The sequence below is a fragment of the Balaenoptera borealis genome, assembly GCF_965194805.1.
Source record: "Balaenoptera borealis genome assembly, chromosome: 13".
NCBI classification, from domain to species: Eukaryota; Metazoa; Chordata; class Mammalia; order Artiodactyla; family Balaenopteridae; genus Balaenoptera; species Balaenoptera borealis.
In genome coordinates this window covers 106,154,862-106,171,263 of record NC_138870.1, presented here as the reverse complement: position 1 = coordinate 106,171,263, position 16,402 = coordinate 106,154,862, and the positions used below count along the sequence as shown (strand labels likewise).

At 65.1% G+C, this 16,402-nt stretch overlaps 2 protein-coding genes across 17 annotated transcripts in view; both read left to right on the top strand.

Moving 5' to 3' along the window:
- PLXNB2 (plexin B2) overlaps positions 1-5,189 on the top strand; it is a 29,923-nt gene extending 24,734 nt beyond the window's left edge. For 10 of the 13 annotated variants that reach the window (XM_082349017.1, XM_082349020.1, XM_082349016.1 and 7 more), the window contains 13 exons: positions 176-357; positions 759-825; positions 987-1,133; positions 1,708-1,864; positions 2,002-2,102; positions 2,182-2,266; positions 2,424-2,578; positions 2,658-2,818; positions 2,901-3,048; positions 3,450-3,514; positions 3,719-3,794; positions 4,145-4,219; positions 4,307-5,189. In XM_082349017.1, coding sequence (XP_082205143.1) covers positions 176-357; positions 759-825; positions 987-1,133; positions 1,708-1,864; positions 2,002-2,102; positions 2,182-2,266; positions 2,424-2,578; positions 2,658-2,818; positions 2,901-3,048; positions 3,450-3,514; positions 3,719-3,794; positions 4,145-4,219; positions 4,307-4,411 — 1,524 coding nt within the window. In that variant the 3' untranslated portion in view covers positions 4,412-5,189. The remainder of the gene's footprint in view (positions 1-175; positions 358-758; positions 826-986; positions 1,134-1,707; positions 1,865-2,001; positions 2,103-2,181; positions 2,267-2,423; positions 2,579-2,657; positions 2,819-2,900; positions 3,049-3,449; positions 3,515-3,718; positions 3,795-4,144; positions 4,220-4,306) is intronic. The other 3 variants (XM_082349014.1, XM_082349025.1, XM_082349024.1) reach the window with 3 other exon arrangements.
- Positions 5,190-9,547: 4,358 nt separating this feature from the next.
- Positions 9,548-16,019, top strand: MAPK11 (mitogen-activated protein kinase 11). Of its 4 annotated transcripts, XM_082350307.1 has the most exons (12): positions 9,556-9,823; positions 12,097-12,226; positions 12,301-12,359; positions 12,430-12,541; positions 12,616-12,645; positions 12,729-12,776; positions 12,862-12,976; positions 13,298-13,369; positions 13,578-13,657; positions 14,118-14,196; positions 14,283-14,456; positions 14,736-14,955. In XM_082350307.1, the coding sequence occupies exons 1-12, from the start codon at positions 9,708-9,710 to the stop codon at positions 14,813-14,815; spliced, it is 1,095 nt and encodes a 364-aa protein (XP_082206433.1). In that variant the 5' UTR covers positions 9,556-9,707; the 3' UTR covers positions 14,816-14,955. The 4 variants fall into 4 exon arrangements, with proteins under 4 accessions (XP_082206432.1, XP_082206430.1, XP_082206433.1 ...); XM_082350306.1 differs by having other exon boundaries at positions 9,548-9,823; positions 14,283-14,878; XM_082350304.1 differs by lacking the exon at positions 14,118-14,196 and having other exon boundaries at positions 9,554-9,823; positions 12,085-12,226; positions 14,736-16,019.
- The last annotated feature ends 383 nt before the right edge of the window (positions 16,020-16,402 follow it).

Sequence of the window (16,402 nt, the reverse complement as noted above, 5' to 3'; positions counted from 1 at the left end):
GCGCGAGCGAGCGAGCGGGTGGGGCTGGGGCGGGGCGGGGCCTCTGTGGTGTGGGGCGGGGCCTCTGGGCGTGGGGCGGGGCCGTGAGGGGCGGGGGCTCGAGCGAGTGGGTGGGGCTGGGGCGGGGCTGGGGCGGGGCGGGGCGGGGCGGGGCTCTGACCGGCCTCCCCCACAGTTCATCCACACCTTGGAGAACCAGCGGGAGTTCTCGGCCCGCGCCAAGGTCTACTTTGCGTCGCTGCTGACGGTGGCGCTGCACGGGAAGCTGGAGTACTACACGGACATCATGCGCACGCTCTTCCTGGAGCTCATGGAGCAGTATGTGGTGGCCAAGAACCCCAAGCTGATGCTGCGCAGGTGTGTGGGGAAGGGCAGAGGCCGCGGTGGGGGGTGGTAGGGGCTGGCAGTGGGGCAGCACAGGCTTGTTCAGGCACCTGGTCTGCCAGCAAGTACAGCCAGTGCCAGTGAGTAGGGCGGAGGGACGGCAGGGGGCGCGTCGTTGCTGGCAGGTGGTCTCTGCTGGTCACTTAGCTGCTCCCCCTGTCATCAGCCCTTTGTAGGATGGGGTGGAAGATGAAAGGTCCACCCTGAGGGGGCTGGGAGACTGGTCACTGCAGGCTATAAATGTACAGCCTGACGGAGACTCTGGCCTGGATGGAGGCTGGGCTGCTCTGAGGGTGGTCTGGGTACCTGGAAGACCCAGCTGATCCTAGGGGCACTAAAGGGTCCCTCAACACAAGGCCTTTCTGCATCTCCAGGTCTGAGACAGTGGTGGAGAGGATGCTGTCTAACTGGATGTCCATCTGCCTGTACCAGTATCTCAAGGTGGGTTCCACACAGCCCTACCAGGGGGTGGGGAGGGACGAGGTGCTGCTGTACCCCCCAGATGTCCACCTCCCTGCGGCCCGGCTCCACCCGGACGGGTTTGCTTCCCACCCTGGCACGATCAGTCCCACCCATGGCTCAGCCGCCCTGTGTTGCTCTAGGACAGCGCAGGGGAGCCGCTGTACAAGCTCTTCAAGGCCATCAAGCATCAGGTGGAGAAGGGGCCGGTGGACGCTGTGCAGAAGAAAGCCAAGTACACCCTCAATGACACGGGGCTGCTGGGGGACGACGTGGAGTACGCGCCCCTGGTGAGCCCCCGGGGCTGGGCGGGCTGCTGGGAGACCTCAGGGGCCGGCTTCCAGGCCAGCCTCAGGACTAGAGGCTGATGCCACTCGCCTCCTTCGTGGACTTGCATTAGAACCCACTCCCCGTGCTGGGCCCACCCGTGTTCAGGGAGGGGCCTGGGTCACGGGTCCTCAGCAGGCTCACGGGTCACTGGAGAGAGGCTCTAAGTGTCATGACCCCCAGCCAGCTGCCTCCTGGGTGCCCGGGCCTGCTGCAGGCGTTTGAGGGGCCTGGGCACACCAAGTGAGTGGTGGTAAACCCGTGTGCGTGTGGCGGTGGTACACGGTGTGTGCGCCCGTGACGCCTGTGTGTTGCACGATACCTAGAAGCGAGCAGTCCTCTGCCCTCTGTCCTGCTGAGCCACGGCGTGCAGGAAAGGGTGGGGCCTGGGTGCTGAAGGGGCTCAGGACCCCCCACCTCCACTCCTCCACCTGAGGGTGTCGCCACTGGGGGGAGGCCCAAGACTGCTCCCAGTTTGGGGCGACTGAGGGCGAGGGCCCCTCCCCAGCTGGCCCTTCGTTCTGTGTCCCCTGGCAGACAGTGAGCGTGATCGTCCAGGACGAAGGGGTCGACGCCATCCCTGTCAAGGTCCTCAACTGTGACACCATCTCCCAGGTCAAGGAGAAGATCATTGACCAGGTGTACCGCACCCAGCCTTGCTCCCGCTGGCCCAAGGCCGACAGTGTGGTCCTCGGTGAGCAGCACCCTCGTGTGCCTGGCTCTGCGCGCGTGGGAGCCCGGTTGGCCAGGTCGGGAGGGGGGTAGCGAGAGGGAGCCCGGACGGGGTGGGCTGTGGCCGGGTCCCAGGAGCTGGGCTGTGTCCTCCCACAGAGTGGCGTCCTGGCTCCACAGCCCAGATCCTGTCAGACCTGGACCTGACCTCTCAGCGGGAGGGCCGGTGGAAGCGCGTCAACACACTGATGCACTACAACGTGAGTGTGGCGGCCGGGCGGGCCGGACCCCCTGCTGAGAGTGGGGCCGGAGGCCCTCCCTCATGACGCTGTTCCCCAGGTCCGGGATGGAGCCACTCTCATCCTGTCGAAGGTGGGGGTCTCCCAGCAGCCTGAGGACAGCCAGCAGGACCTGCCTGGGGAGCGTGAGTGCCTTCCTCTCATCCGGGCCCTTCTGGCCTCTGGAGGGCATCGTGAGCCAGTGTCCACCCCGTGCCGCCATCTGGGGGGAGCTGTGAGCCCGGCGTGGGACCCAGGCCCCAGGCTCCGGTCCTCGTCCTTCAGCGCCCCCCTCCCCCACAGGCCACGCCCTCCTGGAGGAGGAGAACCGGGTGTGGCACCTGGTGCGGCCAACGGACGAGGTGGACGAAGGCAAGTCCAAGCGTGGCAGCATGAAGGAGAAGGAGCGCACCAAGGCCATCACCGAGATCTACCTGACCCGCCTGCTCTCAGTCAAGGTGGGCCGCGGAGGGCGTGTGGGAGGCAGACCTGGGACGGCGCCGGTGGGATGCGCTGAACCCCGCTCCCGCCCCGCAGGGCACGCTGCAGCAGTTCGTGGACAACTTCTTCCAGAGCGTGCTGGCGCCTGGCCACGCGGTGCCGCCCGCAGTCAAGTACTTCTTCGACTTCCTGGACGAGCAGGCAGAAAAGCATGACATCAAGGACGAGGACACCATCCACATCTGGAAGACCAACAGGTGTGGGCTCCGTCCCGCCACCCGCCACGCCCGCCCTGCTCCAGGCCTCGGCGGCCCCTCACACCCTGTCGTCCCACCTCAGTTTACCTCTCCGGTTCTGGGTGAACATCCTCAAGAACCCCCATTTCATCTTCGACGTGCACGTCCACGAGGTGGTGGACGCCTCCCTGTCGGTCATCGCACAGACCTTCATGGACACCTGCACACGCACAGAGCACAAGCTGAGCCGCGTAAGTGCAGCTGCGGGCAGCCCAGCCCGCTTCCTGGCAGCGCGAAGCGTCAGGGCAGGGGGGCTGCGATGCAGGTGAGGAGGTCAGTTTGGGGCGTGGATTTGCACAGCAGGGGCTGGAGCTCAGTAGAAAGACAGGTGCAGGGTACCTGGGGTGGAGGGAGGCCCCCTGGGCAGTGGACCTGTGGCAGCCTGGGACCCCGAGCTCCTTCCCCTTCCATGAGAGAGAAAAAGTGAGTTTTACTATTAATCACAAAATGACAAAAACACTGTCAGGTCTGTGGCTGGGCAGGGCAGCTACCGCTGTTGGACCCCCATCCCCCGCATACCCCTCTTTCTCTGGGTATCCTGAGCGCGTGCAGGTGTCTTGGCTTGAGTGTCACTTGGCTCCGACCCCCACAGGACTCTCCGAGCAACAAGCTACTCTACGCCAAGGAGATCTCCACCTATAAGAAGATGGTGGAGGAGTGAGTGCACCCCCCACCCCATGAGGCCAGATCCTGGCTGCCCACCCTCAGCCCCCACCCAGCGGGGCCCCCGGGCGGTGCGGGCCTGTGATCAGGTGGAGGGCCCCATGGGTAGCTTCGGGTCCAGTGTCTGGGAGCCACTGCCCCCCGTTCCGGTACCCGCCCCCCGCGGCCCACCCTGTGTAACTCCCCCTCCCTCCACAGCTACTACAAGGGGATCAGACAGATGGTGCAGGTCAGCGACCAGGACATGAACACACACCTGGCAGAGATTTCCCGGGTAAGGGCGGCGCAGGGGACGCACAAGCTGAGCGCCCCCCAGGATTAGCCCTCCACCCCTCCCCGGAAGGCCCTGCTGAGCGGGCCAGGAGACTGCACTGGGGGCGGGCGAAGTGCCCACGGGGGAGAAAGGAGAGGCGCAGACAAGGGGGCGTGGGGGGCGGCGGGGCTCGCGAGCAGCTCTGAGCCAGCCCCGCCTGCCATGGGTCTGCGTGGGTGGGAGGCTCTCTGTCTGCGGTGTGCCGTGGCTGTGCGTGTCGTGACCACCGGGGGGACCCTTCGTGTCTGCCTGCTCCACTGGGAGACAGCCTCCTGCCCGTGGGTCACGCAGCCCTTCCGCCACCCTCCCAGGCGCACACGGACTCCCTGAACACCCTCGTGGCCCTGCACCAGCTCTACCAGTACACGCAGAAGTACTACGACGAGGTAGGGGTCCGGTCCTTCCGGGACAGCCGTGCTCGCCCTAGCCCTAACCCTAGCCCTGGCCCGTGCTCTGACGTGACCCCTCCTCAGATCATCAACGCCCTGGAGGAGGATCCCGCCGCCCAGAAGATGCAGCTGGCCTTCCGCCTGCAGCAGATCGCGGCTGCGCTTGAGAACAAAGTCACGGACCTCTGACTCCGACCTCCGCCGTCACGGTCTCGGGACACAGGTGTGTGACACCCACTGCCGGGTGCTGGGCGGCCCCGGGGGAGCAAGGCCAAGCGGGCAGGACTCAGCCCTTCTCTCTCTGGCAGAGGAAGAGCCCCCGGGCTTCCGAGTGTGTGCGTGGCAGGGGGGCCCCCACCTCAGCGTTTGTAGCCTCATAGCACCCTTCTCCTGAGCAATAGTGCCGGGCGGCCACCAGCACCAGTTCCCTCCTGCAGAACCAGCATCGGGGGTGTCTCCTTCAAGCCTCCTGAGCGATTTGAAAACGTGCCTTATGCCCCCGGCGCCACGCTGGGTTGCTGGGGGCAGTCGGGCCTCAGCCCCCCTCCCCAGGCACCAGCAGCCGCCTCAGATACCTGGGTTGGGCCTTTTGGGGTGAGGTCTGAGTGCCCGCGGCCCCCAGGACCTAGTGCCCAGACTCTGTCTGCCTGCCCTGCCTGGACTGGGGCAGAAAAGTGGTACGATGCCTTCCTGACCTCGCTGGCCTGCCCTGCGGGGCACTGGCACTCCCGGGGGACTCCGTGCTGCAGGCCCCACCTCAAAGGTCAAGCTGGACGTCAGACGTCGAGGCCCAGGCGGCCAGAAGGGACCCAGCAGACTGGGGGTCGGGGTCCCGGCCTGTCAGACAGGCTGACCTGGAGGCCCTGCCCAGGTCCGGGGGGCCGGGAGCAGCTCCGCCAGGACACCCGCAACCCTTTTTGTAAATCTTGTTAATTGTCAATGAAATACAGCTGTCTTTTTCACTCTGCTGGTTGGCTGGGTTCTTCCCGGGGCTGCCGACCCGCCGTCCCTACACCCCTGACCCGTTTTGGTACTGGGCCTGTTCTGCCCACGGCCTCCCTTCCTGTGCGCTCCTGGCCCCAGAAGCTCACCTGAAGGTGGGCCCGTGCGGCCTCGCACACCCACCCCACAGTCCCTGGCTCCTGTGGGCCAGGCCTGCTGCGTGTGCTGAGGCAGCCCGTCCACAGCCATCAGCTCGGCCGAGTCCACGCCTTCCTGCTGCCCCGGCGGGACAGGATGGTGGTCAGGGGTGGGAGGTGAGCGCTTGGGTGCGAACCTCTCCCAGAGGCACATCCTGGTGCACCCCAGCACTGAAAGTGACCCTGAAGCAGGTGGAGGTTCCAAGGGCACGGTGCGGCGGCACCGCCCCCCGCGGTGCCGGATTGGGCCCGCTTGGGCGCCATCTGGTGGCAGGGGTGGGCGTGGCGCGAGCTCTCAGGGACCTGTTTTCTCCTTCCTGAGGTGGGGTGCCTCACAGGTGTGGTCCACCCAGCACACGTTTAGTAAGCCCCTACTGTGTGCAGACCCCACTGGACACGGTGGTTCCTGGAGGGAGGCCCTGTATATCCCCCTGCTCGAGGCTGTGGGGCCATTAGGGTCAGCTCCTCCTGGGGTCCCAGGCACCTGAGAGCAAGACGCACCTTTGTTGGTGTAGGAAGGAGGGGCTTGTCCCGGAGGCAGGCGATGGGGGAAGGCAGACTGCTCCCAACCCCTGTGTTGCACACAGAGCAGGAGCCATGAGATGCGCTACTCTGTGGCCAATCAAGCACACGTGCCATGACCACACAGGCATGCACGTGTGCACACACACGCAGCACCAGTGTGTTGGGCCCCTCACTCGTTCATTCAACACGGGTTGTCCTGGGCACTGGGGACACAGCAGTAAAGGGGGCAGAAAGGGCCTTCCTTGAGGGAGCCCTTGTGTTCCAAGAATACCAACCCTAGCAGAAAAGGGATTTAGTGGCTCCATAAAGGCAAGTGAAGGGGTCCAGCTTCAGATATGGCTGGATCCAGGTGCTCACATGTCTTTGGGTTCCATCTATCTGACCCTCTTCCCAACATGTGCTACTTTATTCTCAGACACCTGGGACGCTGGTGGCAGGCCACCCGAGCCTGTGTCTCCTCCACTTGGGGCACACCATTGTGGCTGAGAAGTCTCAATGGGCTAGGCCTTGATCATAAGCCACTTCTGTACAGGGACAGCCAATTTTGAGCCACATGGAACAAGAGTGGATATCTCCCACATGGAAGGGGTACTAGGCAAACAACTGACATCCCCCACCCCAGGGACCCCTGAAACGACAGTGTACTATGGTCAGGACCAGAGACCCAGATGGGCAGGGGATCTGAACAAGGTACTGCTAAACCAGAGCAGGGGCGGCATAGTCTGGGAGTGTTCACCCTGGGGGGAGTGGGGGCAGGGGGAGCAGGAACCTGGAGGCCTGGCTTCTAGACTGGACCCCTGTGGGCCACTTTCTCCTCAGCCAGGCATGAAATGGAGAAGAGTCAGTGAGCCCGCCTTTTGCTGCAGGTCCAACAGGTGGGGTTCCCTTCCCCCTCGGAGGACAGCAGTGTGAAGGGATCCAGGGGCCATCCTTTCATGGGGCCAGTGAAGAAACTGGGCATGGATGTTGGGTGCACAGGGGTGGGCAGGCCAGCTCGAGTGGTCAGGAGGCTGGCAGACCAAGGGGTGACCCAGCCTTCTGTCACTTTCCACTTCCCACTTTCCTCCCAATGCAGTGGGAGTGGGGAGATGCAGGGATGGAGGTGACCAGCGACCTCGATGACCTTTCCTTCCAAGTTGCAGAAAACAGCCCAGGACCACACCCCACTTGCTTGTTAAGAGCATGAGACCTCACCTAAATCATGGGGCCCCTGTGACAGGGCCAGATAGCATTTTAGGAAGCTCGTTCTGACCTCAGGGAGAAGTGCAGCCAGGAGACCAGTGTGGGGCTGAAGAGGGGATGGCCTGGACCTGTGGAGAGGGGACAGTGCACACGGAGGGTGGGGGCATCTCGGTACTTAGGGGTAGCTGTGAATCACAGCAGAGAGTGGAAGGAGGCCAGGGGTGGGGTGCCGGGGACCCAGGGCTCATAGGAGGCTATTCCGTGCCGCCCCATCCGTGCCCCATCCTCACACCCACTGGCAGGGCCTGCCACTCCTGGCTGCCCTCCATCCGCACCACCCTCCCTCCAGGCTCAGTCCTCGACCTGCCGGCCGGGACGACGCTGTGAAAACACACAGCACAGTGCGAATAAAAATCTGAAATCCTGTCGGTGCTCCCTGCCCAGCCCGCCACGGCCCTGCACCCATGGCCACCACTCTCCATTCTGGTCCTCAAGTCAGGCTAAGTCCTGAGGGGCTGGAGTGTCTGGAAGCTGGCCCAGCATCACTGCGGTCACTCCTGGGGGCTCTGACTGCGCTCTCCCTGCCACCCCACCACCACAGGGAATCCTCCCTGGTCATTCCCCTGCAGTATCACAGCCCCTTCCCCTCCAGAGGGCAACTTGGCTGAGACTGATCTGCCCGGGCGGCCGGGCACACTGCGGGCGCCCCTGTGCCAGGGCAGGTTTGCTGAACGCTGAGGGAGGGTCTCAGCGCGGTGTGTGACCGCTGAGCAGGGCACTGAGGCTGCTCCCCTCTGGTCAGCGCTGACCACTCGCAGCTGGGATTCCGGGTCGACAGACACCCCTGCCCCCGCGGAGGAGAGAGGACAAAGGCCGCCCCTCCCTGCGGCGCGCAGCCGGTTCCCACGGCCCGCTGCTCCCTCCCGCCTCCTCTTCCCCTGCTTTAGCTGAAGCTCCATTAACTCCGCACAAAACCTCGGCTGCTTCGCCCGGCAGGCCGGGAAAGTGCCCCCAGCGTGAGGCCCCGAGGAGGCCCCGGGTGGGGCGGCTGGGGGAGGGGACACCGGCGTCCTCACCCCATCCCCGCCGACCTCCGCTGGCTCCCAGAGAGGGAACTGAGGCCGGAGCAGCTGGGCCTGGGACCCTGCTTCCTTTCTCACTTTTGGGCTCCCCCCAGGGTCCGGATTTGCCAGGCAGAAGTGTCCGTTTGCCTGGTACTGTGTTGACATGTTTTATTTTAATTTGGTTATCAATATTTAAATATCAGGAGATTTCACATAAAAACTCAGGTTTTAGTTTGTTTCAAAAAAGTGGAAGGTTGGGACCTCAGCCTGATTTCCCACTCTCCTGGGCGGGGGCAGCCCAGCCTCTACCCACTGCTTCCGCAGGGTGGAGGGTCAGGAGGCTATTTATATCCCAGGCAAGTGTTCTCTCCGAACCACTGTCACTTTAAGTGGGAAGTAGAAGTAATCGCTCTGGCCTAGAGCTCTAGGCAGATGCTGAAGTAGGGAACATTCCCCTTCACAGGTACAGCCGCCTGTGCGAACTGCACCTTCCAGGTGGAGAGGGGAAACGTGCAGTGCTGGGCAGAGTTCACCAGATCTCGGGAACTGCGGTTTCCAACTAGGGGAGCCCCGCAGTACCTAGGAAAGTCAGGGTGGGCTTCCTCGAAGAGTTGACAGCTGAGGGAGCTGTTTCAGAAGGAGGAAAGGTACCAGGCCCCAAAGAGGACCCATTTGGGGAGAGCTTCTTACGGGCCCAACACCCCAAAGGCCCCTGGTGCCGCCGCTGTCCCTGGTCCTGAGGGCTGGTCTCCGGGCCTGGCCCAGCAGTCACGCTTCTCCCAAGGGGCAGCTGGGCCCAGCCCTGGAGCCAGCCCGTGCAGGATGCCACACCAGACTGTGGAAGGGTTACCGGGAAGCGAAGCACACCGCCAAGGCCGGATGGCCTCCACGGGGGAGGGAAGCCAGGCTGACCCAGGATCCAAGGCACTTCCATCTGCCCACGGCGGACGGGCCCTATCCAACCGAATGCCTAGCTTTTATTAGGGGGTATATTCTCTTCTGATAAAAAATACCTCCCATGGTTTGTCCCTGGCTTCTTTGATTTAGAGGATTCTATCTTCATTTCTGTGGGAACACGCTGGGGGAAGAGGTGCAGGGCCCGGAGCAGGTGAGAGGAGAGAAGGGATGCACGGACCAGAGCAGGTTGAAGGGGCGTTAAACGCAGGACCCGGACTAGGCGGATGGCGGGGTGCGGGGACGGGAGGTGGACAGCGGGGAGGTGCCGGCATCTGTGCCGGCAGGGGAGGGTGCGGGGAGCGGAGTCCTGAGAGGTGGTGGCGGCCTTGGTCCGGGCAGTGCCGCGCCGAGGACCCACGCGGCGGATATTGGGGAAGTGCGTGGACCCCGGGAGGTGGGCGGTAAGTCGTTCCGCGGCATCCCCCTCCCCCCACCCCGCCCCGGGAAGGCCGGTTTCCGCTCGGCCGCCGCCTCGGAGGGGCAGGAAGCCGCGCGTTCCTCTGCGGGAACCCCCTCCCCGGCCCCGCCCCGCTCTGCTCCGCCTCCGGCCTCCGGCTCGGGCTCCGCGGGGCGGGGGGCGCGGGGCGGGGCGCGGGCCGAGCTGCGGCCGCTCCGGACATGTCGGGCCCGCGCGCCGGCTTCTACCGGCAGGAGCTGAACAAGACGGTGTGGGAGGTGCCGCAGCGGCTGCAAGGGCTGCGCCCGGTGGGCTCGGGCGCCTACGGCTCCGTCTGGTAGGGGCGGGGCGGGGCAAGGGCGGGGGGACTGAGCGCGCGCCCCCTCCCCGCCCGTGCGGGGTTCCCGGCGTGGGGAGGGGCTCGCCCTGCCTCCGCCCCCGGGCCTTACGCGGATCCGAGGAATGAATGGGGGGTGGGGGCGTGAGGGAAACTTTCCTACCCGAGCCTCTCCCCGGCGGGAGAGGGGTCGTCCTCCCGCCCCTCGAACCCGGAGTGTCCCCCTCCAGGCCCGAATCCTGCGGCGTCACAGCTGGCGAAAGGGCGGGCAGGTCTCCTGGGCCCCTGGATGTCTGAGCATGCATCTGGGGTGCCCCCGGTCAAGGGCCAGGCAGCCCTGGGCTCTGGCAGATACCCCCGCCCCAGGGTGGGTAGTTCTGTTTGAAAAAGAAGAGCCCAGATTGGGGGGTGGGGGGCAAAACCCCTCACCTGAGAACGACCTCAAGCTCCCCCGTGGGTCCAGTCCACTGCCCCATTTTCCAAGGGATCTCAGACTCCGAATGGGGCTTAGGCCTGATCAGAGACGCCTACCATCCCCCCTAGGGGGCGTCTACCCCCCACCCCATTTTTGCCCCAACCAAGAGAGCTCACACCACAGCCTGCAGTTAGGCCCTGGAGCCCAGACAGGAGGGAGGGTGGGGACGGGGGAGGCCTCTGGACCTGGTGGGGTGGAGGCTGGAGGGGGCTTTGGGTGGCAAGGGGCTTGTGGACAGTCCAGGTTGCAGTTGCAGTGTTGACAGTGAGCCTGATTGTGGGTGTGGATGTTGAGAGGTGCCCCCCCAGAATCCAGAACCCGTGAAGTGCCAGGTGACTGCGGGGTCATGGGTGTGGGGAGGCAGGGCCCCTGGGGGCAGGGTGTTGCTCCAGGATCCTGCAGAAGGTTAGGAGTGGGACTTCTCAGACCCTCTTCCAAGGCCCAGCACTGGAGCCTGGAGCAGGGGTTTGGGGTCCCCTGGGCCTCAGATCTCACTCTGCCACTGGCCAGCCATCAGGAACCTCAGGCCATTCCAGCCATTCCAGCCACAGGCCTCTATCTTCATCTCTAAGACCACAAGGGCAGGAAGAGGGTGTGGGCCAATGTGTGAGTGGTCCCTGGGGGATCTGACAGAGCCCTTGCTGGAAGTGCCTTCTGGGAACTCGTAGGGATAGTCAGGCTCCCCAGGGGAGGTCTCTCTCCACCACTTAGCTCTGCAGGGCCCCCATGCCGCTGATGGGCTCCCTCCCTCCTCTGATGTCTGAGGAAGCTGGTGACCCGGTGCCAATTCCCACAGTCCTTTGTTGACTGTGCAGACACAAAAGGATCTGCTGCACGCGCATAAGCGCGCGCGCGCGCGCGCACACACACACACACACACACACACGCGCGCGCACACCCCGTGAAGTGAAGAGCCACTCCCCTACTTCCCACCCCAGCAGTGGCTTGGATGGGGGAGGGGCTTTCCTCCACCACCGCCTGGGCCCACGAGCACCCCAGGTCCTGCAGGAGCTGCTCCCTGGGCCGCGTGGGCGTGGGAGGTGGGCTGAGGCTCCACTCACTCTGGAGGGAGGCTGGATCCTGGAGACGGGAGATCAAGTGGGAGGGAAGGGGCGAGCAGCAGCCAGAGGGAACACTGGGCGAAGGCATCCCTTCCCGAGGGGCAGCGGGGCCACTGGACGACCCGGCCACTTGTGTTTGAGGATGATGCCCGTGAGTGTGGCATCTCCTGTGAAGAGTAGCTGGGTGTGGGGCTTGCGGGTCTGGACCTCAGGGGAGTGGGGTTGCACGAGGGGAGATGTTCTGTGGGTCCAGGCACCACCCTCTGCTGGGTATTTCCTACTGTCCAGTTTCTCGTTGTGAAAAACAATGATGGAATAAACCCCTTTGGTCAGGTTTTCCTCCATATTTTGAATATTTGGGGGCTTTGGAGGTGACTCTGGAACCCCCTCAGGGGGCCTCCCAGACCCCCTGGCCTATGGGGGAGCTGGAGGACTGCCTGCTGTCTGCTGCTGGCTGTTTCCCTGGGCTGTTATTTCCACCCTGAGCTGGGGGCAAGAGTCACTGGGGCCAGGAGACAGGAGAAATCCAGGTCCTGCCCTGGGCTGCCAGGTGGGCTGGGAAGGCTGGGGGTCAGAGGGCAGGGTGGAGGGTGAGCTGACTCTGGAGGAAGGTGCAGGACCCCAGGAGGGAGGGGAGAGGCTTGGAGGGAGTGTTCAGACCCGCCTCCTGGTGCCGGAGGCCTTCTGGCCTGTGGGGACCGCGCGATGGAGGCTCGGCCTCACAGGCCGCCTTGCAGCTCGGCCTATGACACGCGGCTGCGCCAGAGGGTGGCGGTGAAGAAGCTGTCGCGCCCCTTCCAGTCGCTGATCCACGCGCGGAGGACGTACCGCGAGCTGCGGCTGCTCAAGCACCTGAAGCACGAGAACGTGAGCCGGGGGCGGCCGGGCCGGGGGTCGGGGCGCCCGCGGGCCGCCGAGCCCTGACTGCCCTCTGCACCCAGGTCATCGGGCTGCTGGACGTGTTCACGCCGGCCACCTCCCTCGAGGACTTCAGCGAAGTGTGAGCGGCCGCGGCGGGGAGGGCGCGGGGTCGGGGTGGGGACTCTGTGCTGATCTGTGCCGCTACCCAGGTACCTGGTGACCACGCTGATGGGCGCCGACCTGAACAACATCGTCAAGTGCCAGGCGCTGAGCGACGAGCACGTTCAGTTCCTCGTGTACCAGCTGCTGCGCGGGCTGAAGGTGGGCGCGGAAGCGGGGGGCGGGCGGGGGCGCAGGGGGCAGAACCTGACGCCCCCGCCGTCTCCCCCTCGCAGTACATCCACTCGGCGGGGATCATCCACCGGGTAGGTGCCGCGCGCGAGGGGGGGGCGCGTGGGGCTCCTGCGGCGGCGGCTTTGCCTGCGCTCACGCCGCGCCCGCCCTGCAGGACCTGAAGCCCAGCAACTTGGCCGTGAACGAGGACTGCGAGCTGCGGGTGAGCGGCTGGGGGAGGGGCTGTCGGGTCGGCCGGCGGGGAGGCGGGGCCCCGGAGGCGCTGACAAGCCTGGGGGTGCCTCTAGATCCTGGACTTCGGGCTCGCGCGCCAGGCGGACGAGGAGATGACTGGCTACGTGGCCACGCGCTGGTACCGGGCCCCTGAGATCATGCTGAACTGGATGCACTACAACCAGACAGGTGACGTCAGCCCGCGTGGGGCCGCCCCGTGGGGCCGGCGGGCCTGGGGAGGGGGTGGGGCCGGGCCCAGAGGCCAAGGACCCCGGGGGGCAGGCCAGGTGTGGGACCTGCGTTCACAAACAGACCTTCAGAAAGGCAGAGCACGGTGGGTCCTGGGCTGACGCTTCCCCCGGCCCAGGGTTGTGTCTGGAGAGGAGGGGCTGCTGGCTTTGGGCCTGAGCGTGAGCGCAGGGCCACTGGGCTGGCGCAGTGCAGCCAACCCCCGGCTCTCTGAGGAGGGACTTGGGGTGGGCAGCCTGATGGAGGCGCCTCCCCCCACAGTGGACATCTGGTCTGTGGGCTGCATCATGGCCGAGCTGCTCCAGGGAAAGGCCCTCTTCCCAGGAAATGACTGTATCCTTGGCGCAGGTTAGGGGTGAGCCAGGGTCTGCTGCTGCGCGGTGGGGGTCGAGGGGGGTGGGCTCTGCCCCACTCCGTGCCACCTTGGGCTCACTGTCCCCAGCGGCAGGAGAGCAGGTTCTGGGCAGTGACCCAACGTCTGGGGTTTGGGGTCCCGGGGAGAGTCCATGCTTGGCCGTTGGGCATTTCCTGAGCCAGGCAGACATCGACCAGCTGAAGCGCATCATGGAGGTGGTGGGCACACCCAGCCCTGAGGTTCTGGCAAAGATATCCTCAGAACATGTGAGTCATCGGTCACCAGCCCCCTCTGCTGACCAACCACTCCCCCGCCCGCACTCTGGAGGAAGGGGCGCTGTGGGAATAGATGGGGCACCACGGGGGGAGCATGGGTCACAGTGGAATAGACCCCAAGGCAGGCGCTGACCCCTTCAGGGGGAAACAGGTGAACTGCGGAGACATTCCGGGCATGAGGGACGGTGAGGGTAAAACCTTGGCGCCTGCAGTGTCCCGGCCATGCACAGTGGAGTGGCACCAGGCCTGTGACCTGCAGGCACGTAGGGGCAGGCAAGGTGCTGGAGCCGCCACATCCAGAGTGGGGAGGTCTCCGGTCCGCGCGTGCCCTTGCCCAGGCCTGCTGGAGTGACTGAGTCTGGGGGCTTCTCCTGGCAAGCCTCTGCCGGGCTTAGGGCCACGGGAGGCGGGCGTTGAACAGCCCCCTCAGGCCCTTGCGCTGTGCTCCTAGGCCCGGACCTACATCCAGTCCCTGCCCCACATGCCCCAGAAGGACCTCAGGAGCCTCTTCCGTGGAGCTAACCCCCTGGGTGAGGATGGGGCCTAGGTCCGGGCTGGGCTCCACGTCTAGCCCTGGCTGTGGAGCTGACCACCCCCGCACCCCGCCCCTCGGCAGCTGTGGACCTCCTGGGCCGGATGCTGGTACTGGACAGCGACCAGAGGGTCAGTGCAGCCGAGGCCCTGGCCCACGCCTACTTCAGCCAGTACCACGACCCCGAGGATGAGCCCGAGGCCGAGCCCTACGACGAAAGCGTTGAGGCCAAGGAGCGCACGGTGGAGGAGTGGAAGGGTGGGCCTGAGGGCTGCATCCCCCAGAGGCTGGGCGCTGCCTGTTTTCTGCAGAAAGTGCTCCAGTTCCTCTTGAGAGTGGTCTGAGCGAGGCAACAACACGGCCCCCCAGCCCCGCTCTAGGGGGGGCAGGTAGAGCTGGGGTTGGGTGTGTCCAGCAGAGGCTTGGGGGCAGCACGGGGCAGGCCCAGGAAGGGGCCCATGGGCCGAGGCTGCTCTCAGAGGGTGGTGGGCCTGGGCTGCTGAAGGCCTGAGCTCACCCTTCACCCTCCCCTCGCAGAGCTCACCTACCAGGAAGTCCTCAGCTTCAAGCCCCCAGAGCCACCGCAGCCGCCTGGCAGCCTGGACGTTAAGCAGTGAGGGGAATGCGGCTCGCCAGCTGCACTCGGACCCGAGGAGGGGCCTGAGCCCGCCTGCCCTCCCTCCTCGGCCTGCCAGACTTCCACGAGGGGCACCTCCCAACACCACTGCGGCCAGCAGCGCCCACCCCTGGCCTGGGACCCTTGTCTACACGCCGCTCCTTGTGGGAAGCCTGCACGTGTGTGAGCCATGGGTGTAGGAGTCTGGATAGAGCATCCCGGACTTCCTTGGTCCTCCTACCCCCTCCCAGCAACCTGGGTCTCTATTGGGACCTCGCTATGGGGGACCTGGGTGCCATAAGAGCTCCCCCCTGGGGAGTGTGTCTGTTTCCAGATCTCCTGGCTCGCAGAGGGCTGTCTGTGGGGGGTGGTGCCTTGGGGCCGGAGCCTCCTGGAGACAAAGGAAGGGGTCTCGATGGTCAGAGCTGCTCAGCCTGGAAGTGGGGGGCTACCCTGGAAAGTGCTGAGACTCAAAGGATCTTCCATGGGGGTGGCAGAGTGGGGACAGCTGCCTGGAGCCATGTGTTCACCTATGCTGTGTGGCACATATATGCTCCTGGAATTCACATGTCAAAGCAGATGCAGGCGCATGTGAACCTGAGGGCACCTGAGGGCCAGTGGCCATGACCAGCAGGAGGCCCAAGTTGGGGTGGCTCTACTCTTGCCTCCCCTCCCCTCAGTTCCTGGTGTGGGCGGGGAGGGGGCATTGCTGAGATCCTGCTGGGCAGCATGCAACGGGCTCAGGTGGCCGTGGGCAGCCATGTGAGCAAAAGCCCCCTGGTCCTTGGGTGTGAGGGCTGCAGCAGGGTTCTGAGGCATGAGGGCACCGTGCCAGCTGGGGGGCTGGCAGGCATGGGGGCCTCCAGCCTTGAGGACACAGACGCCGATGTGGACCCGGATCCTGGACCTTGGCCAGAGCTGATGAAGAAATCTCTGCCCACTCTACCTCTGCCCACCCTCTGGCCCTGCAGCCCGGCGCTGGGGTGCTCAAGTCTGTGGGTCAGCCCTTGTCCTCTTCCCGCCTTCCAGAGTGGAGCTGACCTAGCGACCTCTGGGACAGGGCCCTGCTCCAGGCGTGTGGGAGGTGTGGGTCCTCCGTCAAGGGGCGTCTGTCAGGTGGTGACCTCTCACCTTGCAGGACCAGGGAGGTCTGAATGCCAAGTGCCTGCCCCAGGGTTTCGCAATAAAGTTCCCCTCTCCCTCGGCTTGTGTCTCCGGCTCTAGGTCCTGCTCCCTCGCTGCCCCCACTGCCTGGAGAGGGTGGCCATATCCCCCTGGTCCCTGGTCAGAGCAGCCATCTTCACCCTCCCTGCTCCCTGAGGGCCAGTGGGATCTGAGTTGGACAGGGCGTGATGTCCACCAGCAATCAACCCGCTGCCCTCAGAGGTTCATTGGGCAGGATCTGGCCCAGATCCAGACCTGCCCCTTCACTCAGTGGTCAGGGAGGACACGGGTGGGGGCTGTTGAGGTCTCTGGGAGCAAAGGCCTGCCCTTCCCCAGGGTCAGGGAGACAGCTTTCCTTTCCTTCCTTGTTAAGGGGAAAGAGGGCTGCTTCAGCCTTCGGGACACACACTGAGCTACCAGCCCC

Bases quoted from the DNA above. Each gene is read 5' to 3' on its own strand.
- MAPK11 (XM_082350304.1), top strand. From the start codon at position 9,708: ATGTCGGGCCCGCGCGCCGGCTTCTACCGGCAGGAGCTGAACAAGACG. The intron at 9,824-12,084 runs GTAGGGGCGGGG...TCGGCCTCACAG, and splicing joins GGCGCCTACGGCTCCGTCTG to GCCGCCTTGCAGCTCGGCCT. The intron at 12,977-13,297 runs GTGACGTCAGCC...CTCCCCCCACAG, and splicing joins GATGCACTACAACCAGACAG to TGGACATCTGGTCTGTGGGC.